General features: G+C 39.8%; 1 protein-coding gene across 3 annotated transcripts in view; it reads left to right on the forward strand.

The window, feature by feature from the left end:
* The window catches only part of LOC139406915 (neuronal growth regulator 1), a 397,350-nt gene extending 377,858 nt beyond the window's left edge, over positions 1 to 19,492 (forward strand). For 2 of the 3 annotated variants that reach the window (XM_071150075.1, XM_071150076.1), the window contains one exon: positions 17,625 to 19,492. In XM_071150075.1, the coding sequence (XP_071006176.1) occupies positions 17,625 to 17,725 (101 nt within the window). In that variant the 3' untranslated portion in view covers positions 17,726 to 19,492. Of the gene's footprint in view, positions 1 to 15,306; positions 15,359 to 17,624 lie in introns of those variants that run through there. The other variant, XM_071150077.1, reaches the window with a different exon arrangement.
* The last annotated feature ends 1,810 nt before the right edge of the window (positions 19,493 to 21,302 follow it).

Raw genomic sequence — 21,302 nt, forward strand, 5'->3', positions numbered from 1 at the left:
TGGTACCCTATGGGGGTAACAACCATATAGCACAGGCTCAGATCAAATCAAATCAAATTTATTTATATAGCCCTTCGTACATCAACTGATATCTCCAAGTGCTGTACAGAAACCCAGCCTAAAACCCCAAACAGCAAGCAATGCAGGTGTAGAAGCATGGTGGCTAGGAAAAACTTCCTAGAAAGGCCAAAACCTGGGAAGAAACCTAGAGAGGAACCAGGCTATGTGGGGTGGCCAGTCCTCTTCTGGCTGTGCCGGGTGGAGATTATAACAGAACATGGCCAAGATGTTCAAATGTTCATAAATGACCAACATGGTTAAATAATAATAATCACAGGCAGAACAGTTGAAACTGGAGCAGCAGCACGGTCAGGTGTCATCATGCCAGGTAGTCCTGAGGCATGGTCCTAGGGCTCAGGTCCTCTGAGAGAGATAAAGAAAGAGAAAGAGAGAATTAGAGAGAGCATACTTAAATTGACACAGGACACCGGATAGGACAGGAGAAGTACTCCAGATATAACAAACTGACCCTAGCCCCCCGACACAAACTACTGCAGCATAAATACTGGAGGCTGAGACAGAAGGGGTCAGGAGACACTGTGGCCCCATCCGATGATACAGGGCCAAACAGGAAGGATATAACCCCACCCACTTTGCCAAAGCACAGCCCCCACACCACTAGAGGGATATCTTCAACCACCAACTTACCATCCTGAGACAAGGCCGAGTAAAGCCCACAAAGATCTCCCCCATGGTACAACCCAAGGGGACGCCAACCCAGATAGGAAGATCACATCAGTGACTCAACCCACTCAAGTGACGCACCCTCCTAGGGACGGCATGAAAGAGCACCAGTAAGCCAGTGACTCAGCCCTTGTAATAGGGTTAGAGGCAGAGAATCCCAGTGGAAAGAGGGGAACCGGCTAGGCAGAGACAGCAAGGGCGGTTCGTTGCTCCAGAGCCTTTCCGTTCACCTTCACACTCCTGGGCCAGACTACACTCAATCATATGACCCACTGAAGAGATGAGACTTCAGTAAAGACCTAAAGGTTGAGACCGAGTTTGCGTCTCTCACATGGGTAGGCAGACAATTCCATAAAAATGGAGCTCTATAGGAGAAAGCCCTGCCTCCAGATGTTTGCTTAGAAAATCTAGGGACAATTAGTAGGCCTGCGTCTTGTGACCGTAGCGTACGTGTAGGTATGTACGGCAGGACCAAATCAGAGAGATAGGTAGGAGCAAGCCCATGTAATGCTTTGTAGGTTAGCAGTAAAACCTTGAAATCAGCCCTTGCCTTGACAGGAAGCCAGTGTAGGGAGGCTAGCACTGGAGTAATATGATCAAATTTTTTGGTTCTAGTCAGGATTCTATCAGCCGTATTTAGCACTAATTGAAGTTTATTTAGTGGTTTATCTGGGTAGCCGGAAAATAGAGGATTGCAGTAGTCTAACCTAGAAGTAACAAAAGCATTGATACATTTTTCTGCATCATTTTTGGACAGAAAGTTTCTGATTTTTGCAATGTTACGTAGATGGAAAAAAGCTGTCCTTGAAACAGTCTTGATATGTTCGTCAAAAGAGAGATCAGGGTCCAGAGTAATGCCGAGGTCCTTCACAGTTTTATTTGAGATGACTGTATAACCATTAAGATTAATTGTCAGATTCAACAGAAGATCTCTTTGTTTCTTGGGACCTAGAACAAGCATCTCTGTTTTGTCCGAGTTTAAAAGTAGAAAGTTTGCAGCCATCCACTTCCTTATGTCTGAAACACAGGCTTCTAGCGAGGGCAATTTTGGGGCTTCACCATGTTTCGTTGAAATGTACAGCTGTGTCATCCGCATAGCAGTGAAAGTTAACAGTATGTTTTTGAATGACATCCCCAAGAGGTAAAATATATAGTGAAAACAATAGTGGTCCTAAAACGGAACCTTGAGGAACACTGAAATTTACAGTTGATTTGTCAGAGGTCAAACCATCCACAGAGACAAACTGATATCTTTCCGACAGATAAGATCTAAACCAGGCCAGAACTTGTCCGTGTAGACCAATTTGGGTTTCCAATCTCTCCAAAAGAATGTAGTGATCGATGGTATCAAAAACAGCACTAAGGACAAGTGAAAAACAAGTGAAAAAGTTGAATGAAAAAAAAGTTGAGGGAAAAAACAAAAGTATAAACGGTAATTAAAAAGTAAAAAACGTAAAGTTGTCAGGTAGCAAAGTAAGGTTGGCAACAAAACGCACAGCAACACGTAAACAACTAATGCAAAAATATCTACTCACATTAAATGCAACTATACTCAAAATACCTAGAATTAGACCACATCATATGCTAATCACCAGGCATTAAACCCTTTTTTCAGTTGGGTACAATAATTTACAGTACGTTCAGGAAGTATTCAGACCCCTTGACTTTTTCCACATTTTGTTACATTACATCCTTATTCTAAAATGGATTAAATAAAATGTTTTCCTCATCAATCTATACACACAATACCCCAAACACAGTGGAAACAGAGTGCAAACAGGTTTTTAGACGTTTTAGCAAATTTATAGAAAATACAAGTATTCAGACCCTTTGCAATGAGACTCAAAATTGAGCTCAGGTGCATTCTGTTTCCATTGATCATCCTTGAGATGTTTCTACATCTTGATTGGAGTCCACCTGTGGTAAATTCAATTTATTAGACGTGATTTGGAAAGGAACACACCTGCCTATACTGTATATTGATGTGTTCGGCAAATGTCCATCCAAGCAAATCCAGACTGTGATTAATACCCTTGTGCAAAGTTGTCCAGAAATAAATATTATTCTAGCCAGGCTCAAATTACCATAACTAATATAAAATATGCCCAACCTTGGATGATAAAGTTATCTTGTAAGTCCATCAGCACTCTAATCCCCCATTCTGAAATTAACCCTACCATCAAGTAGTACAAATAGATAATAACAAGTCACCTTTATCATAATACAGATGCATGGCTTAAAAAGTAGGCTTGAGGTACATTTTATCCATGCAGGTAAAGGGACAGGACGGGTGAGAGGAAAGAGGGAGGGAAAGGGATACCTCTTGGCTTGAGTTCAGATCCGATCCAGACTGTTGATAGCTCATTTCTTGAGGATGCATAGTGGTGTTGATGTCCCATAAGGAATCCTTCACAGCCAGTTGGAGCTGTCATCATAAGGGGCCATGAGTTAAGTGATATCTGACTCAGCACATCTGAGGGCTTCGAACAGGCTCCCTCAGAGAAAAAAAATGCATAACAAACATTAAACGAGAGTGAGAGAGAGACAGAGAGAAAGAGGAGAGGGAGAAAGACAGAGTTTAGAAGAGCGAGGCCCAAAATGAGGCTGTACTCATTACATCTACAACATTAACTTCAGTGCTGACACATTTCATTTGTGTCCCAATGCATTTCATTAGGCTCCTAACATCTAACGGATTTTGCCAAAGCACTCAAGTAATATGATAATTATGCCACTACTGAAAACCTTTGCTTTCACAATGATCAATCCAGATTGAACAGACTCACTATGTTTATTCCCAATGCAGGCTGTGTTTTGAATAAGCAAGATGTGCAACTTGATTTTCAATTTAAAATGTTGAGATACAAAGTTTAGTGGAGATTTGAATCGTGTGTTTTGTGGAGTTACCACATATAAAGTAAATAATTTGCAAGCAAGTCAATGTAAAGTAAGCTACTTTATGTACTTTCAACAAACAATATGTATGATTTTGGAATTCGGACACTACGTTGACATTCGTGAATTTAAGAAACACTTAAATTATTATTAAATATGCTATTAAAGTTGCTATTCAAACAATAGTATACTGTATTGCTGTAGTGTGTATCCCTATCCCCTGTGGGGAGTATACTGTGAGAGTGAATGTGAGAGTGAATGTAATACTGGAAAGCACAATTTACTGTAAGGGTTTGGTGTACTCTGAGTGAGACAATGTGGTAGATGGAGAGTGTGTGAGTGTGTTTTTAGCCAGGTTTGCAGTGGATGTGTGGATTTAGGTTCAGTCCTGGCTCAGATGGGTCTCATGGGGCTTCTCTTGGGGTGGCAGGTGAACCTAAAACCACTGACATTGAACTCCTCACTCAGGAGCTCGAGGAGCCCATCCACAGGGGATAGGGATGCTACTGCTCATGGAGCCACCATGACAGCCTGGAGACACCAACAACTCCAAGCATGAATCATCAGCAGCTCAGAGAAGCCTTAGCATTAGAGGGGTCCATCGGACAAAATATAGTATTTCAAGATCCTCATAGCTCCAATTGATTTAGTGTTTTCTTGACCATTTTCATTCCAAATGAAACAGCATAGTTCCAGTTCTCTGCTCACGTCACATACAGGGGGTAAAGGATACTACGCAGGGCATGTACTGTATAGGTTGATAGATGTTTTTTTTAAACATAAAATAAGGCCTGGCAAAAGGAAAAAAACACTTTTGGGTTTATTATTCTTTGTGTTGATATTTGATTATGGTTGCAAAGGGAGGGTATATTACGGAAGAATTTGGAAATTTACAAGTAAACTACCAGAATTTGTGTAAATTTCAAGGATTTTATGTAATTTATCACAAGACATTTAGTGGCCCTTTTCGGTATTTCAGATCATCACAGGTGTCTAATTATCTCTGGCCTCATCACATGTAATATACAGTGCCTTGCGAAAGTATTCGGCCCCCTTGAACTTTGCGACCTTTTGCCACATTTCAGGCTTCAAACATAAATATATAAAACTGTATTTTTTTGTGAAGAATCAACAACAAGTGGGACACAATCATGAAGTGGAACGACATTTATTGGATATTTCAAACTTTTTTAACAAATCAAAAACTGAAAAATTGGGCGTGCAAAATTATTCAGCCCCCTTAAGTTAATACTTTGTAGCGCCACCTTTTGCTGCGATTACAGCTGTAAGTCGCTTGGGGTATGTCTCTATCAGTTTTGCACATCGAGAGACTGACATTTTTTCCCATTCCTCCTTGCAAAACAGCTCGAGCTCAGTGAGGTTGGATGGAGAGCATTTGTGAACAGCAGTTTTCAGTTCTTTCCACAGATTCTCGATTGGATTCAGGTCTGGACTTTGACTTGGCCATTCTAACACGTGGATATGTTTATTTTTGAACCATTCCATTGTAGATTTTGCTTTATGTTTTGGATCATTGTCTTGTTGGAAGACAAATCTCCGTCCCAGTCTCAGGTCTTTTGCAGACTCCATCAGGTTTTCTTCCAGAATGGTCCTGTATTTGGCTCCATCCATCGTCCCATCAATTTTAACCATCTTCCCTGTCCCTGCTGAAGAAAAGCAGGCCCAAACCATGATGCTGCCACCACCATGTTTGACAGTGGGGATGGTGTGTTCAGGGTGTTGCTTTTACGCCAAACATAACGTTTTGCATTGTTGCCAAAAAGTTCAATTTTGGTTTCATCTGACCAGAGCACCTCTCCCAGGTGGCTTGTGGCAAACTTTAACCGACACTTTTTGTGGATATCTTTAAGAAATGGCTTTCTTCTTGCAACTCTTCCATAAAGGCCAGATTTGTGCAATATACGACTGATTGTTGTCCTATGGACAGAGTCTCCCACCTCAGCTGTAGATCTCTGCAGTTCATCCAGAGTGATCATGGGCCTCTTGGCTGCATCTCTGATCAGTCTTCTCCTTGTATGAGCTGAAAGTTTAGAGGGACGGCCAGGTCTTGGTAGATTTGCAGTGGTCTGATACTCCTTCCATTTCAATATTATCGCTTGCACAGTGCTCCTTGGGATGTTTAAAGCTTGGGAAATCTTTTTGTATCCAAATCCGGCTTTAAACTTCTTTACAACAGTATCTCGGACCTGCCTGGTGTGTTCCTTGTTCTTCATGATGCTCTCTGCGCTTTTAACGGACCTCTGAGACTATCACAGTGCAGGTGCATTTATACGGAGACTTGATTACACACAGGTGGATTGTATTTATCATCATTAGTCATTTAGGTCAACATTGGATCATTCAGAGATCCTCACTGAACTTCTGGAGAGAGTTTGCTGCACTGAAAGTAAAGGGGCTGAATAATTTTGCACGCCCAATTTTTCAGTTTTTGATTTGTTAAAAAAGTTTGAAATATCCAATAAATGTCGTTCCACTTCATGATTGTGTCCCACTTGTTGTTGATTCTTCTCAAAAAAATACAGTTTTATATCTTTATGTTTGAAGCCTGAAATGTGGCAAAAGGTCGCAAAGTTCAAGGGGGCCGAATACTTTCGCAAGGCACTGTATATAAAATAATCAAATAAGATTTAAAAAAAATAGCATGACAAAGCTGAAAAACATTATCCTAAATATAAATTATCAATTTAGTGAATAACATTGGTGTTTATTCTAGCCAGCAGCGTACCACCCTGCATCCTACTGCTGCCTTGCTTCTGAAGCTAAAGCAGGGTTGGTTCCTGGATAGGAGACCAGATGCAGCAGGAAGTGTTGGAGGGCAAGTAGGAGACACCCTTTCCTCTGGTCTAAAAAAAATATCTCAATGCCCCAGGGCAGTGATTGGGGACATTGCCCTGTGTAGAGAGCTGTCTTTTGGATGGGATGTTAAAACGGGTGTCCTGACTCTCTGTGGTCACTAAAGATCCCATGGCACTTATTGTAAGAGTAGGGGTGTTAACCCAGGTGTCCTGGCTAAATTCCCAATCTGGCATCATACCATCATGGTCACCTAATTGTCCCCAGTTTCCAATTGGCTAATTTAATTTTCTCTTGAACAATGTGGTATATTCACTAGAAACTCCGAATTTTAAAAAAGTTATTCAAGTATAAATCACCAAAGTTGCCATAGATGACCTGTTTCCGGTAACTTTGGTAAATTACAGGTAACTTTGCAACCCTATATTTGATTGATGACATTCAAATGAATTACAGTGTGACTAACACTTGTGCCTGTGTGGCATATTTCAGAATGATTCATTATTTGTGTCAACAGTGACGATTGTTCAGAGAAAAACTTTTAAAATTAAAGGTTAAATAAATTGTTTAGAATGGGGTGAGGCTTGAACCCTTCATTAACTCATTACCTCATTTATGAAATGGATGACCGTGAAAATATTTTACTGCAAAAGTGGTTAAATTTATAGATATTGTGACACACCCCCTAAACTCAAAAGCTTCAGAATATTGTCTGGTTGGAAGGGGGGTTAGCAACATAAATTGCAAAAATGTGTAATACAAGTAAATAATCTGTCTGCCCTACTTACACAAACAAACAGCATCAGGATATCTTAATGCACATTGGAAATATAGACCTGTAAACACAGAAACAATTGGCGGAAATATAAACTATGAATATTTATGATGAATATAAGCTTGACTTTTTGGTAACTGATTAATCTTGATACTAGAATACAGCCTCAAGATCATTACCATAACGCAACGTTAACTATTCATGAAAATCGCAAATGAAATGAAATAAATATGCTAGCTCTCAAGCTTAGCCTTTTGTTAACAACACTGTCATCTCAGATTTTCAAAATATGCTTTTCAACCATAGCAAAACAAGCATTTGTGTAACAGTGTTGATAGCTAGCGTAGCATTTAGCGTAGCATTGAGCGGGCAACATTTTCACAAAAACAAGAAAAGCATAAATAAAATAATTTACCTTTGAAGAACTTCGGATGTTTTCAATGAGGAGACTCTCAGTTAGATAGCAAATGTTCAGTTTTTCCAAAAAGATTCTTTGTGTATGAGAAATCGCTCAGTTTAGTTCAAAACGGAAGAAAAAAAAAATTTATAAAAAAAAAAGAAAATTCAGTCATCAAAACGCCAAACTTTTTTCCAAATTAACTCCATAATATCGACTGAAACATGGCAAACGTTGTTTAGAATCAATCCTCAAGATGTTTTTCACATATCTCTTCGATGATATAACGTTCGTGGAAGTCTGCTCTCTCCTCTGAATCCCATGGAAGAATGCTTGCAGCTGAAGATTACGCACCAATTTTGACAAATGACACCGGGCGGACACCTGGTAAATGTAGTCTCTTATGGCCAATCTTCCAATGATATGCCTACAAATACGTCACAATGCTGCAGACACCTTAGGGAAATGGCAGAAAGTGTAGGCTCGTTCCTGGCGCATTCACAGCCATATAAGGAGACAATGGAAAACAGCGCCTCAGAAATTTTGTTCACTTCCTGTTTGAAGTTTAATCTTGGTTTCGCCTGTAGCATCAGTTCTGGGGCACTCACAGACAATATCTTTGCAGATTTGGAAACGTTAGTGTTTTCTTTCCAAAGCTGCATATATGCATATTCAAGCATCTTTTCGTGACTAAATATTGCGCTTAAAATGGGCACGTTTTTTTATCCAATAATGAAATAGCGCCCCCATAGATTCAAGAGGTTAAATGGTGGTTTAATCACCTCTATATACACTGAGAGTACAAAACATTAAGAACACCTGCTCTTTCCATGACTTAGACTATCCAGGTGAATCCAGGTGAAAGCTATGATCCCTAATTGATTTCACTTGGTCGCAAATGGGTCTTCCAAATGGACAATGACCCCAAGCATACTTCCAAAGTTGTGGCAAAATGGCTTAAGGACAACAACATCAAGGTATTGGAGTGGCCATCACAAAGCCCTGACCTCAATCCTATAGAAAATATGTGGGCAGAACTGAAAAAGCGTGTGCAAGCAAGGAGGCCTACAAACCAGACTCAGTTACACAAGCTCTGTCAGGAGGAATGGGCCGAAATTCACTCAAATAATTGGAGGAAGCTTGTGGAAGGCTACCCTAAACATTTGACCCAAGTTAAACAATTTAAAGGCAATGCTACCAAATACAAATTGAGTGTATGTGTTCTTCTGACCCACTGGGAATGTGATGAAAGAAATTAAAGCTGAAATAAATCATTCTCTACTATTATTCTGAAATGTTACATTCTTAAAATAAGTGGTGATCCTAATTGACCTAAGACAGGGAATTTTAAATGTATGTATGTAAACTTCTGACGTCAACTGTACACCTGTTCTGAAAGGCCCCAGAATCTGCAACACCACTAAGCAAGGGGCACCACCAAGCAAGCGGCACCATGAAGACCAAGGAGCTCTCCAAACAGGTCAGGGACAAAGTTGTGGAGAAAAAATATTTAAAAAATGTCAGAAACTTTGAACATCCCACGGAGCACCAAGAAATCATTATAAAAAAAAATTGAAAGAATATGGAACCACAACAAACCTGCCAAGAGAGGGCCGCCCACATACACTCACGGACGAGGCAAGGAGGGCATTAATCAGAGAGGCAACAAAGAGAGAAAGGATAACCCTGAAGGAGCTGCAAAGCTCCACAGCAGAGATTGGAGTATCTGTCCATAGGACCACTTTAAGCCGTACACTCCACATAGCTTGGCTTTACGGAAGAGTGGCCAGAAAAAGCCATTGCTTAACTTCTTGGTGACTGGGGGCAGTATTGAGTAGCTTGGATGAATAAGGTGCCCAGAGTAAACTGCTTGCTACTCAGCCATAAAAGCTAGAATATGCATATAATTGTATTTGGATAGAAAACACTCTGAAGTTTCTAAAACAGTTTGAATGGTGTCTGTGAGTATAACAGAACTCATATGGCAGGTGAAAACCTGAGAAAAATCCAACCAGGAAGTGGGAAATCTGAGGTTTGTAGTTTTTCAACTCATTGCCATTCCAATATACAGTGTCTGTGGGGTAATTTTGCACTTCCTAAGGCTTCCACTAGATGTCAACAGAATTTAGGACCTTGTTTGATGCTTCTACTGTGAAGGGTGGCCGAAGGAGAGGGGATTGAGCCAGGTGTCTGGCAGATTGCCACAAACTCGTGACGCGCGGTCATGTGAAAGTTAGCTTTCGTTCCATTGCTTTTCTACAGACAAAGGAATTCTCCGGTTGGAACATTATTGAAGATTTATGATAAAAACATCCTAAAGATTGATTCTATACTTCGTTTTACATGTTTCTACGGCCTGTAATATAACTTTTCGAACCTTTCGGCTCGTTTGGATTTGTTTACCAAACACACTATTTGGACATACATTTTATCAAACAAATCAAACATTTATTGTGGAACTGTGATTCCTGGGAGTGCATTCTGATGGGGAGAATCAAAGGTAAAGGAATATTTATAATGCTATTTCTGACTGATGTTGACTCCATAACATGGCGGATATCTCTTTGGCTGTTTTAGTCTCTGAGCGCCGCACTCAGATTATTGCATGGTATGCTTTTTCCGTAAAGCTTTTTTGAAATCTGACACAGCGGTTGCATTAAGGAGAAGTTTATCTAAAGTTACATGTATAATAGTTGTATCTTTTATCAACGTTTATTATGAGTATTTCTGTAAATTGATGTGGCTCTGCAATATCTCCGCATGTTTTGGAACTACTGAACATAACAATGTAATGAGATTTTTGGATATAAATATCCACTTTATCGAACAAAGCATACATGTATTGTGTAACATGAAGTCCTATGAGTGTCATCTGATGAAGATCATCAAAGGTTAGTGATTAATTTCATCTATATTTCTGCTTTTTGTGACTCCTCTCTTTGGCTGGAAAAATGGCTGTGTTTTTCTGTGACTTGGTGGTGACCTAACATAATCGTTTGTGGTGCTTTCACTGTAAAGCCTTTTTGAAATCAGACACTGTGGCTGGATTAACGAGAATTGTATCTTTAAAATTATGTGAAATACTTGTATGCTTGAGTAATTTTAATTATGAGATTTTTGTTGTTTTGAATTTGGCGCCCTGCTCTTTCACTGGCTGTTGGCGGGGGGGGGCGCTACCGTCCCGAATATCCCAGAGAGGTTAAAGAAAAAAATAAGCAATCACGTTTGGTTTTCGCCAAAAGGCATGTGGGAGACTCCCAAACACATGGATTTTTTGTATTTTATTTTACCCTTATTTAACTAGGCAAGTCAGCTAAGAACAAAATCTTATTTTCAATGACGGCCTAGGAACAGTTGGTTAACTGCCTTGTTCAGCGGCAGAATGACAGATTTTTACCTTGTCAGAAAGTACTCTGGTCAGATGAATCTAAAATGTAGCTTTTTGGCCATCAAGGGAAACGCTATGTCTGGCGCAAACCCAACACCTCTCATCACCCCGAGAAAACCATGTTGTTTATCATTGGCAGCGACTAGGAAACTGGTCAGAATTGAAGGAATGATTGCTGGCGCTAAATACAGGGAAAATGCTGCGGGTAACCTGTTTCAGTCTTCCAGAGATTTGAGACTGGGACGGAGGTTCACCTTCCAGCAGGGCAAGGACCCTAAGCATACTGCTAAAGCCACACTCGAGTGGTTTAAGGGGAAACATTTAAATTTCTTGGAATGGCCTAGTCAAAGCCCAGACCTCAGTCCAATTGAGAATCTGTGGTATGACTTAAATATGGCTGTACACCAGCGGAACCCATCCAACTTGAAGGAGCTGGAGCAGTTTTGCCTTGAAGAATGGGCAAAATTCAAACATCCCAGTGGCTAGATGTGCCAATACATACCCCAAGAGACTTGCAGCTGTAATTGCAGCAGAAGGTTGCTCTACAAAGTATTGACTTTGGGGAGGTGAATAGTTATGCACGCTCATATTTTATTTTTTTTGTCTTATTTCATGTTTATTTCACAATAAAAAATATTTTGCATCTTCAAAGTGGTAGGCATGTTGTGTAAATCAAATGATACAACTCCCCCCCCCCAAAAAAAATCAATTTTAATTCCAGGTTGTAAGGCAACAAAATAGGGAAAATGAATTATTTCGCAAGCCACTGTATCAAAGGCTGATGGACATTGTCCTACGGCCACATCGGGACCTGGGAAGACGACTTGGAGAAGGTATAGGTGTGACTGATGGACTCCCAGTGCAGCACAATGGACAGAGCCACCCACCTCATTATGTTCAACCAGGGTACGATGAGCAGACAGTGGCACTGGCTGCAGTACAGTGGACAGCGGCACTCAGTTCAACACTGTGGAAGGCTGCATTATCTTCAGCACCAGGCCAGCCGAAGTCGGCCCCACAGGTCTGCTCACCCAACACACTGGTGCAGAATTACTAATCAGCACACATGCAAGCATTCCCTAATCAACCGACCGGCACAAAAGTGCAGCCTGAACCTCACTCAAGTGAGGCAGTTAGGAAGACAGCCACAGCGTGCCTACTCGCCCACTTACACTGTTTTTCGCGCTCGCCTTCCACAGACAGAGAGTTACGGACTCTGCCAGTGAGGCCACACCGCCGCAAGAGTCTACAGGTGGCCGCCATCTTTAACCACCCTCTTGCCTGAATGGTTGTGGACTAGAATGCCAGAGACGCTAAGAGCCAAAGTTAAAGCATCTGAAACATGAACTCATTTGTTGTGTTTACTCATTGCCGCTTGTGTAGTTGGGCACAGCCCACTCCTCCTGACAGTCACCATATGGCAACTCCAGGGCAGACAGCCAAGAGAGGATAGTGGACATGTTTTTTTTTTAAAGAGAAAAAATATTACTTTTTTTATGTGCCAGCTCAACCCAAACAGCAAAAGAGTGCACCGGAACATCCCTATGCCCATCAGAAATGCAGTGAGCCAGTGTAAGGTTATGTTGAATTCAGGCAGCCATATTGGACTAGCAATGAATCAAAGCTTATTTCTAAATAAAGAGGTGATGGCAGCAGTGTATGTGCAAAGTTTTAGACTAATCCAATGAGCCATTGCATTTCTGTTCAAAATTGTGTATCAAGACTGCCCAAATGTGCCTAATTGGTTTATTATACATTTTCAAGTTCATAGCTGTGCACTCTCCTCAAACAATAGCATGGTATTATTTCGCTGTAATACCTACTGTAAATTGGACAGTGCAGTTAGATTACCAATAATTTTAGCTTTCTGCCAATATCAGATATGTTTATGTCCTGGAAAATGTTCTTGTTACTTAGCCTATGTTAGCTCAACCGTCCTGCGGGGGGAACACCGATCCTGTAGAGGTTTTAACTTCCTGACTGATGTCTTGAGATGTTGCTTCAATATATCCACATCATTTTCCGTCCTCATGATGCCATCTATTTTGTGAAGTGCACCAGTCCCTCCTGCAGCAAAGCACCCCGACAACATGAAGCTGCCACTCCCGTGCTTCACGGTTGGGATGGTGTTCTTCGGCTTGCAACCCTTTTTCCTCCAAACATAACAATGGTCATTATGGCCAAACAGTTCTATTTTTGTTTCATCATACCAGAGGATATTTCTCCAAAAAGTACGGCTGTTGCAACCCGTTTGGCGGTTTGGAGCAGTGGCTTCTTCCTTGCTGAGCGGCCTTTCAGGTTATGTCGATATAGGACTCGTTTTACTGTGGAAATAGATACTTTTGTACCGGTTTCCTCCAGCATCTTCAGAAGGTCCTTTGCTGTTGTTCTGGGATTGATTTGCACTCTTCGTACCAAAGTATATTAATCTCTAGGAGACAGAATGCGTCTCCTTCCTGAGCGGTATGACGGCTGCGTGGTCCCATGGTGTTTATACTTGCATACTATGTTTTATACAGATGAACGTGGTAACTACAGGCGTTTGGAAATTGCTCCCAAGGATGAACCAGACTCGTGGAGTTTTTTTTCCGAGGTCCTGGCTGATTTCTTTTGATTTTCCCATAATGTCAAGAAAATAGGCACTGAGTTTGAAGGTAGGCCTTGAAATACATCTACAGGTACACCTCCAATTGACTCAAATTATGTCAATTGGCTTTAGAAGCTTCTGATAGGCTATGACATCAATTTCTGGAATTTTCCAAACTATTTAAAGGCACAGTCAATTTAGTGTATGTAAACTTCTGACCCACTGGAATTGTGATTCAGTGAATTATAAGTGAAATAATCTTTCTGTAAACAATTGTTGGAAAAATTACTTGTGTCATGCACAAAGTAGATATCCTAACCGACTTGCCAAAACTATAGTTTGTTAACAAGAAATTTGTGAGGTGGTTGAAAAACAAGTTAATGACTCCAAGTGTATGTAAACTTCCGACTTCAACTGTATATACAGATGACGTCAGAAGTTTACACATTTCTGGTTAACATACTATAGTTTTGGCAAGTCTGTTAGGACATCTACTTTGTGCATTACACAAGTAATTTCGAACATGTCACCCTCCCTAGAAGATGGGGTGACCTCAACAATTTATTGTTGAAATGAGAGGCTGACTGGATCTTTAATTTAAAGACCCTTGCTCCCTTCGGTCTCAAAGTAGACTTTGGTCTGAAGCCGATTCATTTGGTGATTCTTGTGATTTTGCTATTGTAAATGTTTGTAGGCTTATGTAGCCAAATTGTATCTATGGTTGGAAACTATCCATTTATGTTTTTTTTATACTATTTTAATATATGAGAATTAACCAATGATATCAGCCCACACCCGGCCATGATTACAGACACCTGTGTGTCTTTTGACACTATATAAATGAGTCATCCCACAGTGTCTGTCATTATACCCTGATGAAAACAGCTTGTCTCTCGAAACTTTGGACATAAATATTTTTGCATCTGAGCTGCTAGAGTGTGCGGCTCTCCATTATTTTTTTATGTATTCGCCGCATGTGACAAATACAATTTAATTTGATTAGATTTTTAGAGTCGATAACAATAGCACAACATCAAAAGACGTGTAAATATATGTATTCTTGTCAGGCAGGACCATACAGCACTAAATGAGAGCAACTTTGACTTATCAAAGTTTTGGCAGCGAGAGAACTTTCTATGTCCGCATATTTTATCTCTGTGCTTACAGGTCTATATTTCTAGGAAGCATTAAGATATCCTAATGTTGTTTGGTTTGTGTATGTAGGACAGACAATTGACTATTTGTATTCCTAATTTTTTACAAAATCAGAGCTTGCAATATTGGGTTACATGAGCTTATGTGGCCCACCACCCTCCAGCCTGGCATCATTCTGGATGTTTTGAGTTTATAGTTCACAATAGCTATAAATGTAACCACTTTTGCAGTACAATTTTTTTTCACAACCATCCTTTTCATTAATGGGAGACATTAGAGATTGAAAAAAAATCATGGTTGTGTTTTGTTCTACCTCAGGTATGGGTATCTAAAAAAATGTGGATGCCGTGCCACTAGCCTATTTCCTTTCAGAACGCACTTTTCTCTGAACAGGCTTGATTCATCGCCTTGTTTTCTGTGTGATATATTGTCTTGGATTCTAGTGCTTCATTGTAGCTTTGCTGATGTACATGCACAATTATCTCTCTCTCTCTCTCTCCCTTTCCCCCTCCCCTCTCCATCCCTCCCTCCCATTCCCTTCATGTTAAAAGCTGAGAGGAATCGTGTTCGAGGCAGATCCTGGTTGGGGAGTTAATTAAAATGGCAAGTTGCAACCCACACAGTCAAAACAATGGATGCCCGGTTTAGAAAAGGCGCAGGGGGATATTAAACAAGCACAAAATAAAGCACTGCTTAGAAGCAGGTAATATAGACTCTCTTTAATTACTTCTGCTAGAGAAGGGTATGGTGTTTGTTGGCACACTTGACTGTAGACCAGATGAAACACTCAGGATAGATGTTATTATTATGCACATGTACTTAAAAAAAGAGGCTAAAAAGAAAATTGTACAGGAGATTACGCTGATTGTGCTTTTGACCCAGCAGCCATGCCATGCCATGTCCACAGCTCGGATAAGGAATCCTATAGCCGAGAAGGGGAAGAGGATCTGCTTATATGGCCCCCAAATTATTTTGTTAGCATGGCTGCACAATGCACACTCAAGCTCCGGCAATAGGGCCATGCAGGACATGAGCTGTTGCCATGGTAACCAGCTCGGCTCTAGCAGCCCAGGAAAACTGTGTCATTATCCTCCGCTATGGATGGGAGCAAAGCGAGAAAGAGAGAGGCTGCAGTCCACAGCCTGCTCATGCATCTTACAAACCCCATCACAATTTGCACAATTTTCTCTCCTCTATTCAAACCTTTCTTTTTTGCTTTCCATTTGTTGGAGAGTACAGTTTTCACAGTAATAGGTAAACAACAAGCATAATACCAGAGCAAAATTCAGGAAAGATAGCAGGCTGAAATGGGATGTGTAGCTTTTCACATTTGCTGTCAAATTTCTGAAATTCACAAAAATATCTGTCACAACCAAGTTATGTGAACACCAACCAATTGAAATAAGTACTACACTTTCCTGTCATTAAGCAACTCACCACATGACACTAAGATATATAATCCATTACAGGATCTTATTGAATTCAAACACAAAATAAATTGACAACAGCTCAACATGATATTGATCCTCAACATATAAAATACAGATGTGTGTGGACAAATCTGAAGACATTTGTGGAAGTTGTTGCAATGTGTGTTTGCTTGTGTGTATGTAAGAGAGTAAGTAACTGCTTGCGTATACACCAGTGCAGTATGTATATGCAAACCAAAGTCCACATCGGAGGAATTACATTCTGAACTAATTACATAGGTGTGTAAATAGAGGCACCCTACTGTGATGGGCTGTGCTCCACATGATTTCCCCAGGTAGAGCTGAGCCTGCCGGGTAGCACGTGTGTGTGTATGTGTGTGATCCTCCCCCTCCCTCGAAATGAAAGCCTTTCCATTCCCTCCTGCTCTGAAGCATCTCTCCAGAGACCAGAGAGATGTGTTTGCTCATGAAGCACCACTGTACTAGTGTCCACTGGTCAGGATCAGAATTTCCTTGGAAACAGCAGATGGCACAGCTGCGACTGATTAACACATTCAAATACCACATTCATGTAGCATTTGTTGCTTCCTTCCCTCCTCTCCTTCTTCCCTTGTTGCCTATTATACCTACGGTGTCAATATCAGTCACACGTATATTTCCGCATACATGAAAGAACTCAATAGAGGGAAGGAATATGGTTGAAACATTCATTGAGATGTCAAAATGCAGCCTTTTAAGAGTGCATTTGATCTTGGCCATATTCTATTTAAATGCAGAGACCTTCATCACACCCTCATAAAATGTGTCTGTCCCAAAGTATTTTTCCTCTTTTGACTATTGGATTAGTCATCTTTCTTTTCAGGCAGGGGTCCTAAATGTGTGATATATACTTGACACTCGTATTTGACCAGGCAGTGAACAGAGTAGCAAGTGTTTACGTTTGTACTGGTAACATACTGTAGTCTGGCTATTTTGTATTTTTTCCACTGGTCAGGATCATAATTTCCTTAGAAAGCAGAGAGCACAGCTGTGTCTGACTAGCACATTCAAGCGCCACATTCAAGTAGAATTACTTGCTTCTTTTCCTCCTCTCCTCGTTTCCTGTTACCTCTTTTACCTACTGTGTCAATATGAGAGTCACATGTATGTTTCCACATATATAAAAGGACTCAATAGAGGGAAGGAATATGGTTTAAACATGAATTGAGATATCAAAATGCAGGGTTTTAAGAGTGTCTTAACACAGCAAGAACATTGTTTCTTGGAACAGAATGGATTTGTTTGTCATCTAACTCACACTCTTCATAAGAGCTTAGGTAAACGGTAGCAGTTATTGGTGGTTTGCTAACGACTGAAACAAATGACTGAACAAAAAAGAGGTGTGGTGTGGTGAAAGTGCAATCATACTAATCAGTGTGTCTCTTGTTTCCTGCCCGCAGCACCAAACACTGCGCCATATGGGAGTACAGGAAGAGCGGAAGTCCTGCTGGCCTGTCGGTACCTGATCCTGGCTCTCTCCTCCTTCATCAGTGTGTACTAGTGGAAGGGCAGCCATACACAATGACTGTAAAGAGCCCTTCAAGCATTTATGAATCCTTTGACAATGCTCATGTCTGGATCAAATCTAGTACAGTTTGTTGAAAGCAGTGTGGGATATAATCAGCATTACTTATGTGGGGATGATCGTTTTATTTCTGTTGAATTTCTCATCATGTAAATACTTAAAAATCGTTAGTTTTTTTATTTTGATTGTCCACTTTGTGAATCAGTGCTCATTGTCCCCTTTCAAAGACCATGAAAGCTCTGAAATGAGTTATTTTATTATTCTCTCACCAGGAGGTGGTGATGCGGAAATTGACATTTTCATCTCAGTTTTTGTAAATGGCTCAAAAGATGCCATTGTGTGTCCCTCAATACATCAATGCATCATTTCCATACCAATGTTGTGGCCAGTATTGAAAGTATACAGGGTTAAAAAGGAAAGCATAATTTTAGATACCATTCATTACAAATTAAGGTTAGAGCATGGTAGAATGATGACATATTTTGAGATGTGCTATTATAATAATACAATAGCTGAAATGCTGTACAATAGACATTGGAAAGGGAACATTTCAGACATATTTGATCTTGGCCATATTCTATTTGAATGCAGAGCCTTTCATCACACCCCCATAACATGTTCTCTGTCCCAAATAATTTTTCCTCTTTTGACTATTGGAATAGTACTCTTTATTTTCAGGCAGGGGTCCTAAATGTATGATATAACTTGACACTCATATTTGACCAGGCAGTGAACAGAGTAGCAAGTGTTTACGTTAGTACTGGTAACATACTGTAGTCTGGGGGGGTAATATAATTTACATAATTACCATTTCATCAGAAAACAGCTCACTCATTTTCAATACTGAAGGGAAGACAGTTTTCCTCTCTGAGGACAATACAGTATAAGTTTACAGTTTTTCATTTGTATTTCTATGGTTTGAGAGAGATGCGTTTACAAGTTTACAGAGGTCCTGAACATGAAGAGGAAGACCTCTGATGAAGGGATACTTAGGTATTAGTAAAGATCTTCCAATATAGTAACGTTTAAGACAACATTTAACACTGACTAACTCTGGATCTAGACAGATGGAAATACTTTCCATCCCGAAATTGACAAATAACATTAGCCTTCTAATTTAAGATCAAACATTTAAATAACCAAAATGGGATTGGTAAATGGAGGATAAAGAGGATTTATGCATTATGATGTGTTTCAGTTTGAGTTTTATGAATCATATCTTCCACAGGACAAGGGAATTATGTCTGCCAACTTCTTAAAACACAGATTGGTCTAATGAACAAAACGTGTACTATAAAACCGGAGACAACATAGCCATCGAGATATAAATCTGAAAGCACAAATACTGTACTTGCTGTTATTTTTGATTGTGTAGTGTTTTGTTTTTAAAATATATAGTGAAGACATTTTTGTTTGATTAATTTTCTGTTTTTATTATTTTGTTTTTACTGGAATTGTTTTCAGCCTGTTTTGTGGTATATGAAAATACTGCACCATATAATCTTGTTTAAATGTAAGTATGATGCAAAATGGGTCAGAAATATATTTATTATCTTCCTTTGTGAAAACACTGTAAAAAAAACAACAACAAAAAAACGATTTAAAACGTGAATCTGGATATGTGAAATTACTTCAATGAAGCACAGTATGGCATAGTTTATAATGTTGTCAATTAATTTAGATGCCATCACTGTTGTTGATTCTTGTCAAAACAATAGATTAAAAAAGAGATGTTTGCAATCTAATTATCTACTTTTTGAAACTGAGGTGGTGTGAACCAATATAACAGTATTATAGAAATGAGTAAATTGTGTGTATATTTGGAGAAAATAGGATTCCTTTTGATCTTATTGGTAGAGCCGGTGTGTAGTTTAGTTTTCACACACTTGTTTGATGATGTGCAGAGAGTATGATTGTGCTGCATGTCAAAATTAACCTGTGTTTTAAGGTGGCCAGTTTACAAATAATCAATACTTTTATGGGTAAAACCAGTTTTAAGAATGTTTCAGCTCTATGACAAAAAAAGAGCATTGCATACTAAAACTCACCAGGCTACATCCATTTGTGTTTTGTTTGAATCTAACTTGAGTATTTATGTGACAATACTGTGTTGCTATTTTCAAGTCTTAGTAAGAGTGGCACATTGGTGACAGCATGGAGTGTGTTGGTTGCCTGTCTAAGCAGCTCAGAACATGGAATTATTTCTTCATGTAAAATGTACTGTGTGTTCATTATTTTTGATTATACAATTTGGCATTAACCAAGACCATTTATATAGTCACTATTATTTGCAATTTCCTGATGTTTCCTGATGTTAACAGACTTAAAATTACACATTTGAGTTAAAGAGCAACTGCCCCTAAAAACCAACTTCTCCTTTTAAAAACAGCCTATGCGGTATCGATTTGAGTAAATAGGATAATTTTGGTCATAAAGTCAGTCTTGTCCAAAACCCAGATTTGCGAGATGATAGGGGAAAAAGTATGTAACGGAATGAAGGGTACCGTAACGGTTTTCCTTGGGTTGGGTTCATTTCAATCCTGCCCACAGCTGGCAGCTCAATAATCATCAATTCAGAGTGCAGCTGCACGCGAACCGCTCTTAATGCCCATGGTCAATTTGGTTTGACTTCGATATCCCTATAGGGCATTTCAATAGCTCTGAATTTCAATAACTTAACCTCAAACCAACAATACATTGTAGAAATTCATATACAAATATTGAAAGTATTTAATGAGATGAGAGGTGTCCAACATAAAAATATTGTCCCATTTACATTGTGTAATTTTTTGACAGATCCTAACTAGCCCCAAAGATAGGCTATCCAAAGTCAAACCAACTCTGCCAGAGTCCCACACCAGCCAGCTGAAGCTAATTGGTGAATGAAGTTGGCTAGCAATAGCTAGCCTAGGCAATTTGAAGTTACAAGACCTGGTTAGACTGTTTCAAGTTATCTAGAACAGGGTTTTCCAAACTCGGTCCTGGAACCCCCCTGGGTGCATATTTTGAGTGAATGTGCAAACACTTGCCACGTGTGAACACGCACATTTTTTTTCTTCACAAAAGTAGTGCTGTATTAGCGGACCGATATAGCTGTCTGTAGCACAGGTAAACAAAAAAATAATAATGAGCCCTCCCCCCTCCATCTATTGAGATGTTTCATAGACAGTGTTTGATGCGGACACCACTGTGCCACAGTCCACTATACCAATCCAGTATGCATTTGGGTAAAAGGCTTGTGCTGTTTAAATTAGACTAACATACCTGGGTCATGTTCATTAGGGCACACAACAGAAAAAAACGCTTTAAAATGTTTTGCAATGGATAACTAAATTGAGTGTTTCTTATTGGACAGGAAGGAACTGGGTTTCTTTTTTGACAAAGAGATAAATTAACATGACATTTCCACTCTAACTTTAAGAGGTGGGTCACAACAACAGTTGTAATTTCAACAGAGGATAATCCAAATCAGAGTACATTTGAAAACCAAGGTTGTGTTTATTAGGCTTCAAGAGGAAACCATGTTCATTCCTCACTTTGTCAAAAATGAGGC

Source organism: Oncorhynchus clarkii, chromosome 4 (assembly GCF_045791955.1).
Source record: "Oncorhynchus clarkii lewisi isolate Uvic-CL-2024 chromosome 4, UVic_Ocla_1.0, whole genome shotgun sequence".
In the NCBI taxonomy this organism is placed as follows: Eukaryota; Metazoa; Chordata; class Actinopteri; order Salmoniformes; family Salmonidae; genus Oncorhynchus; species Oncorhynchus clarkii.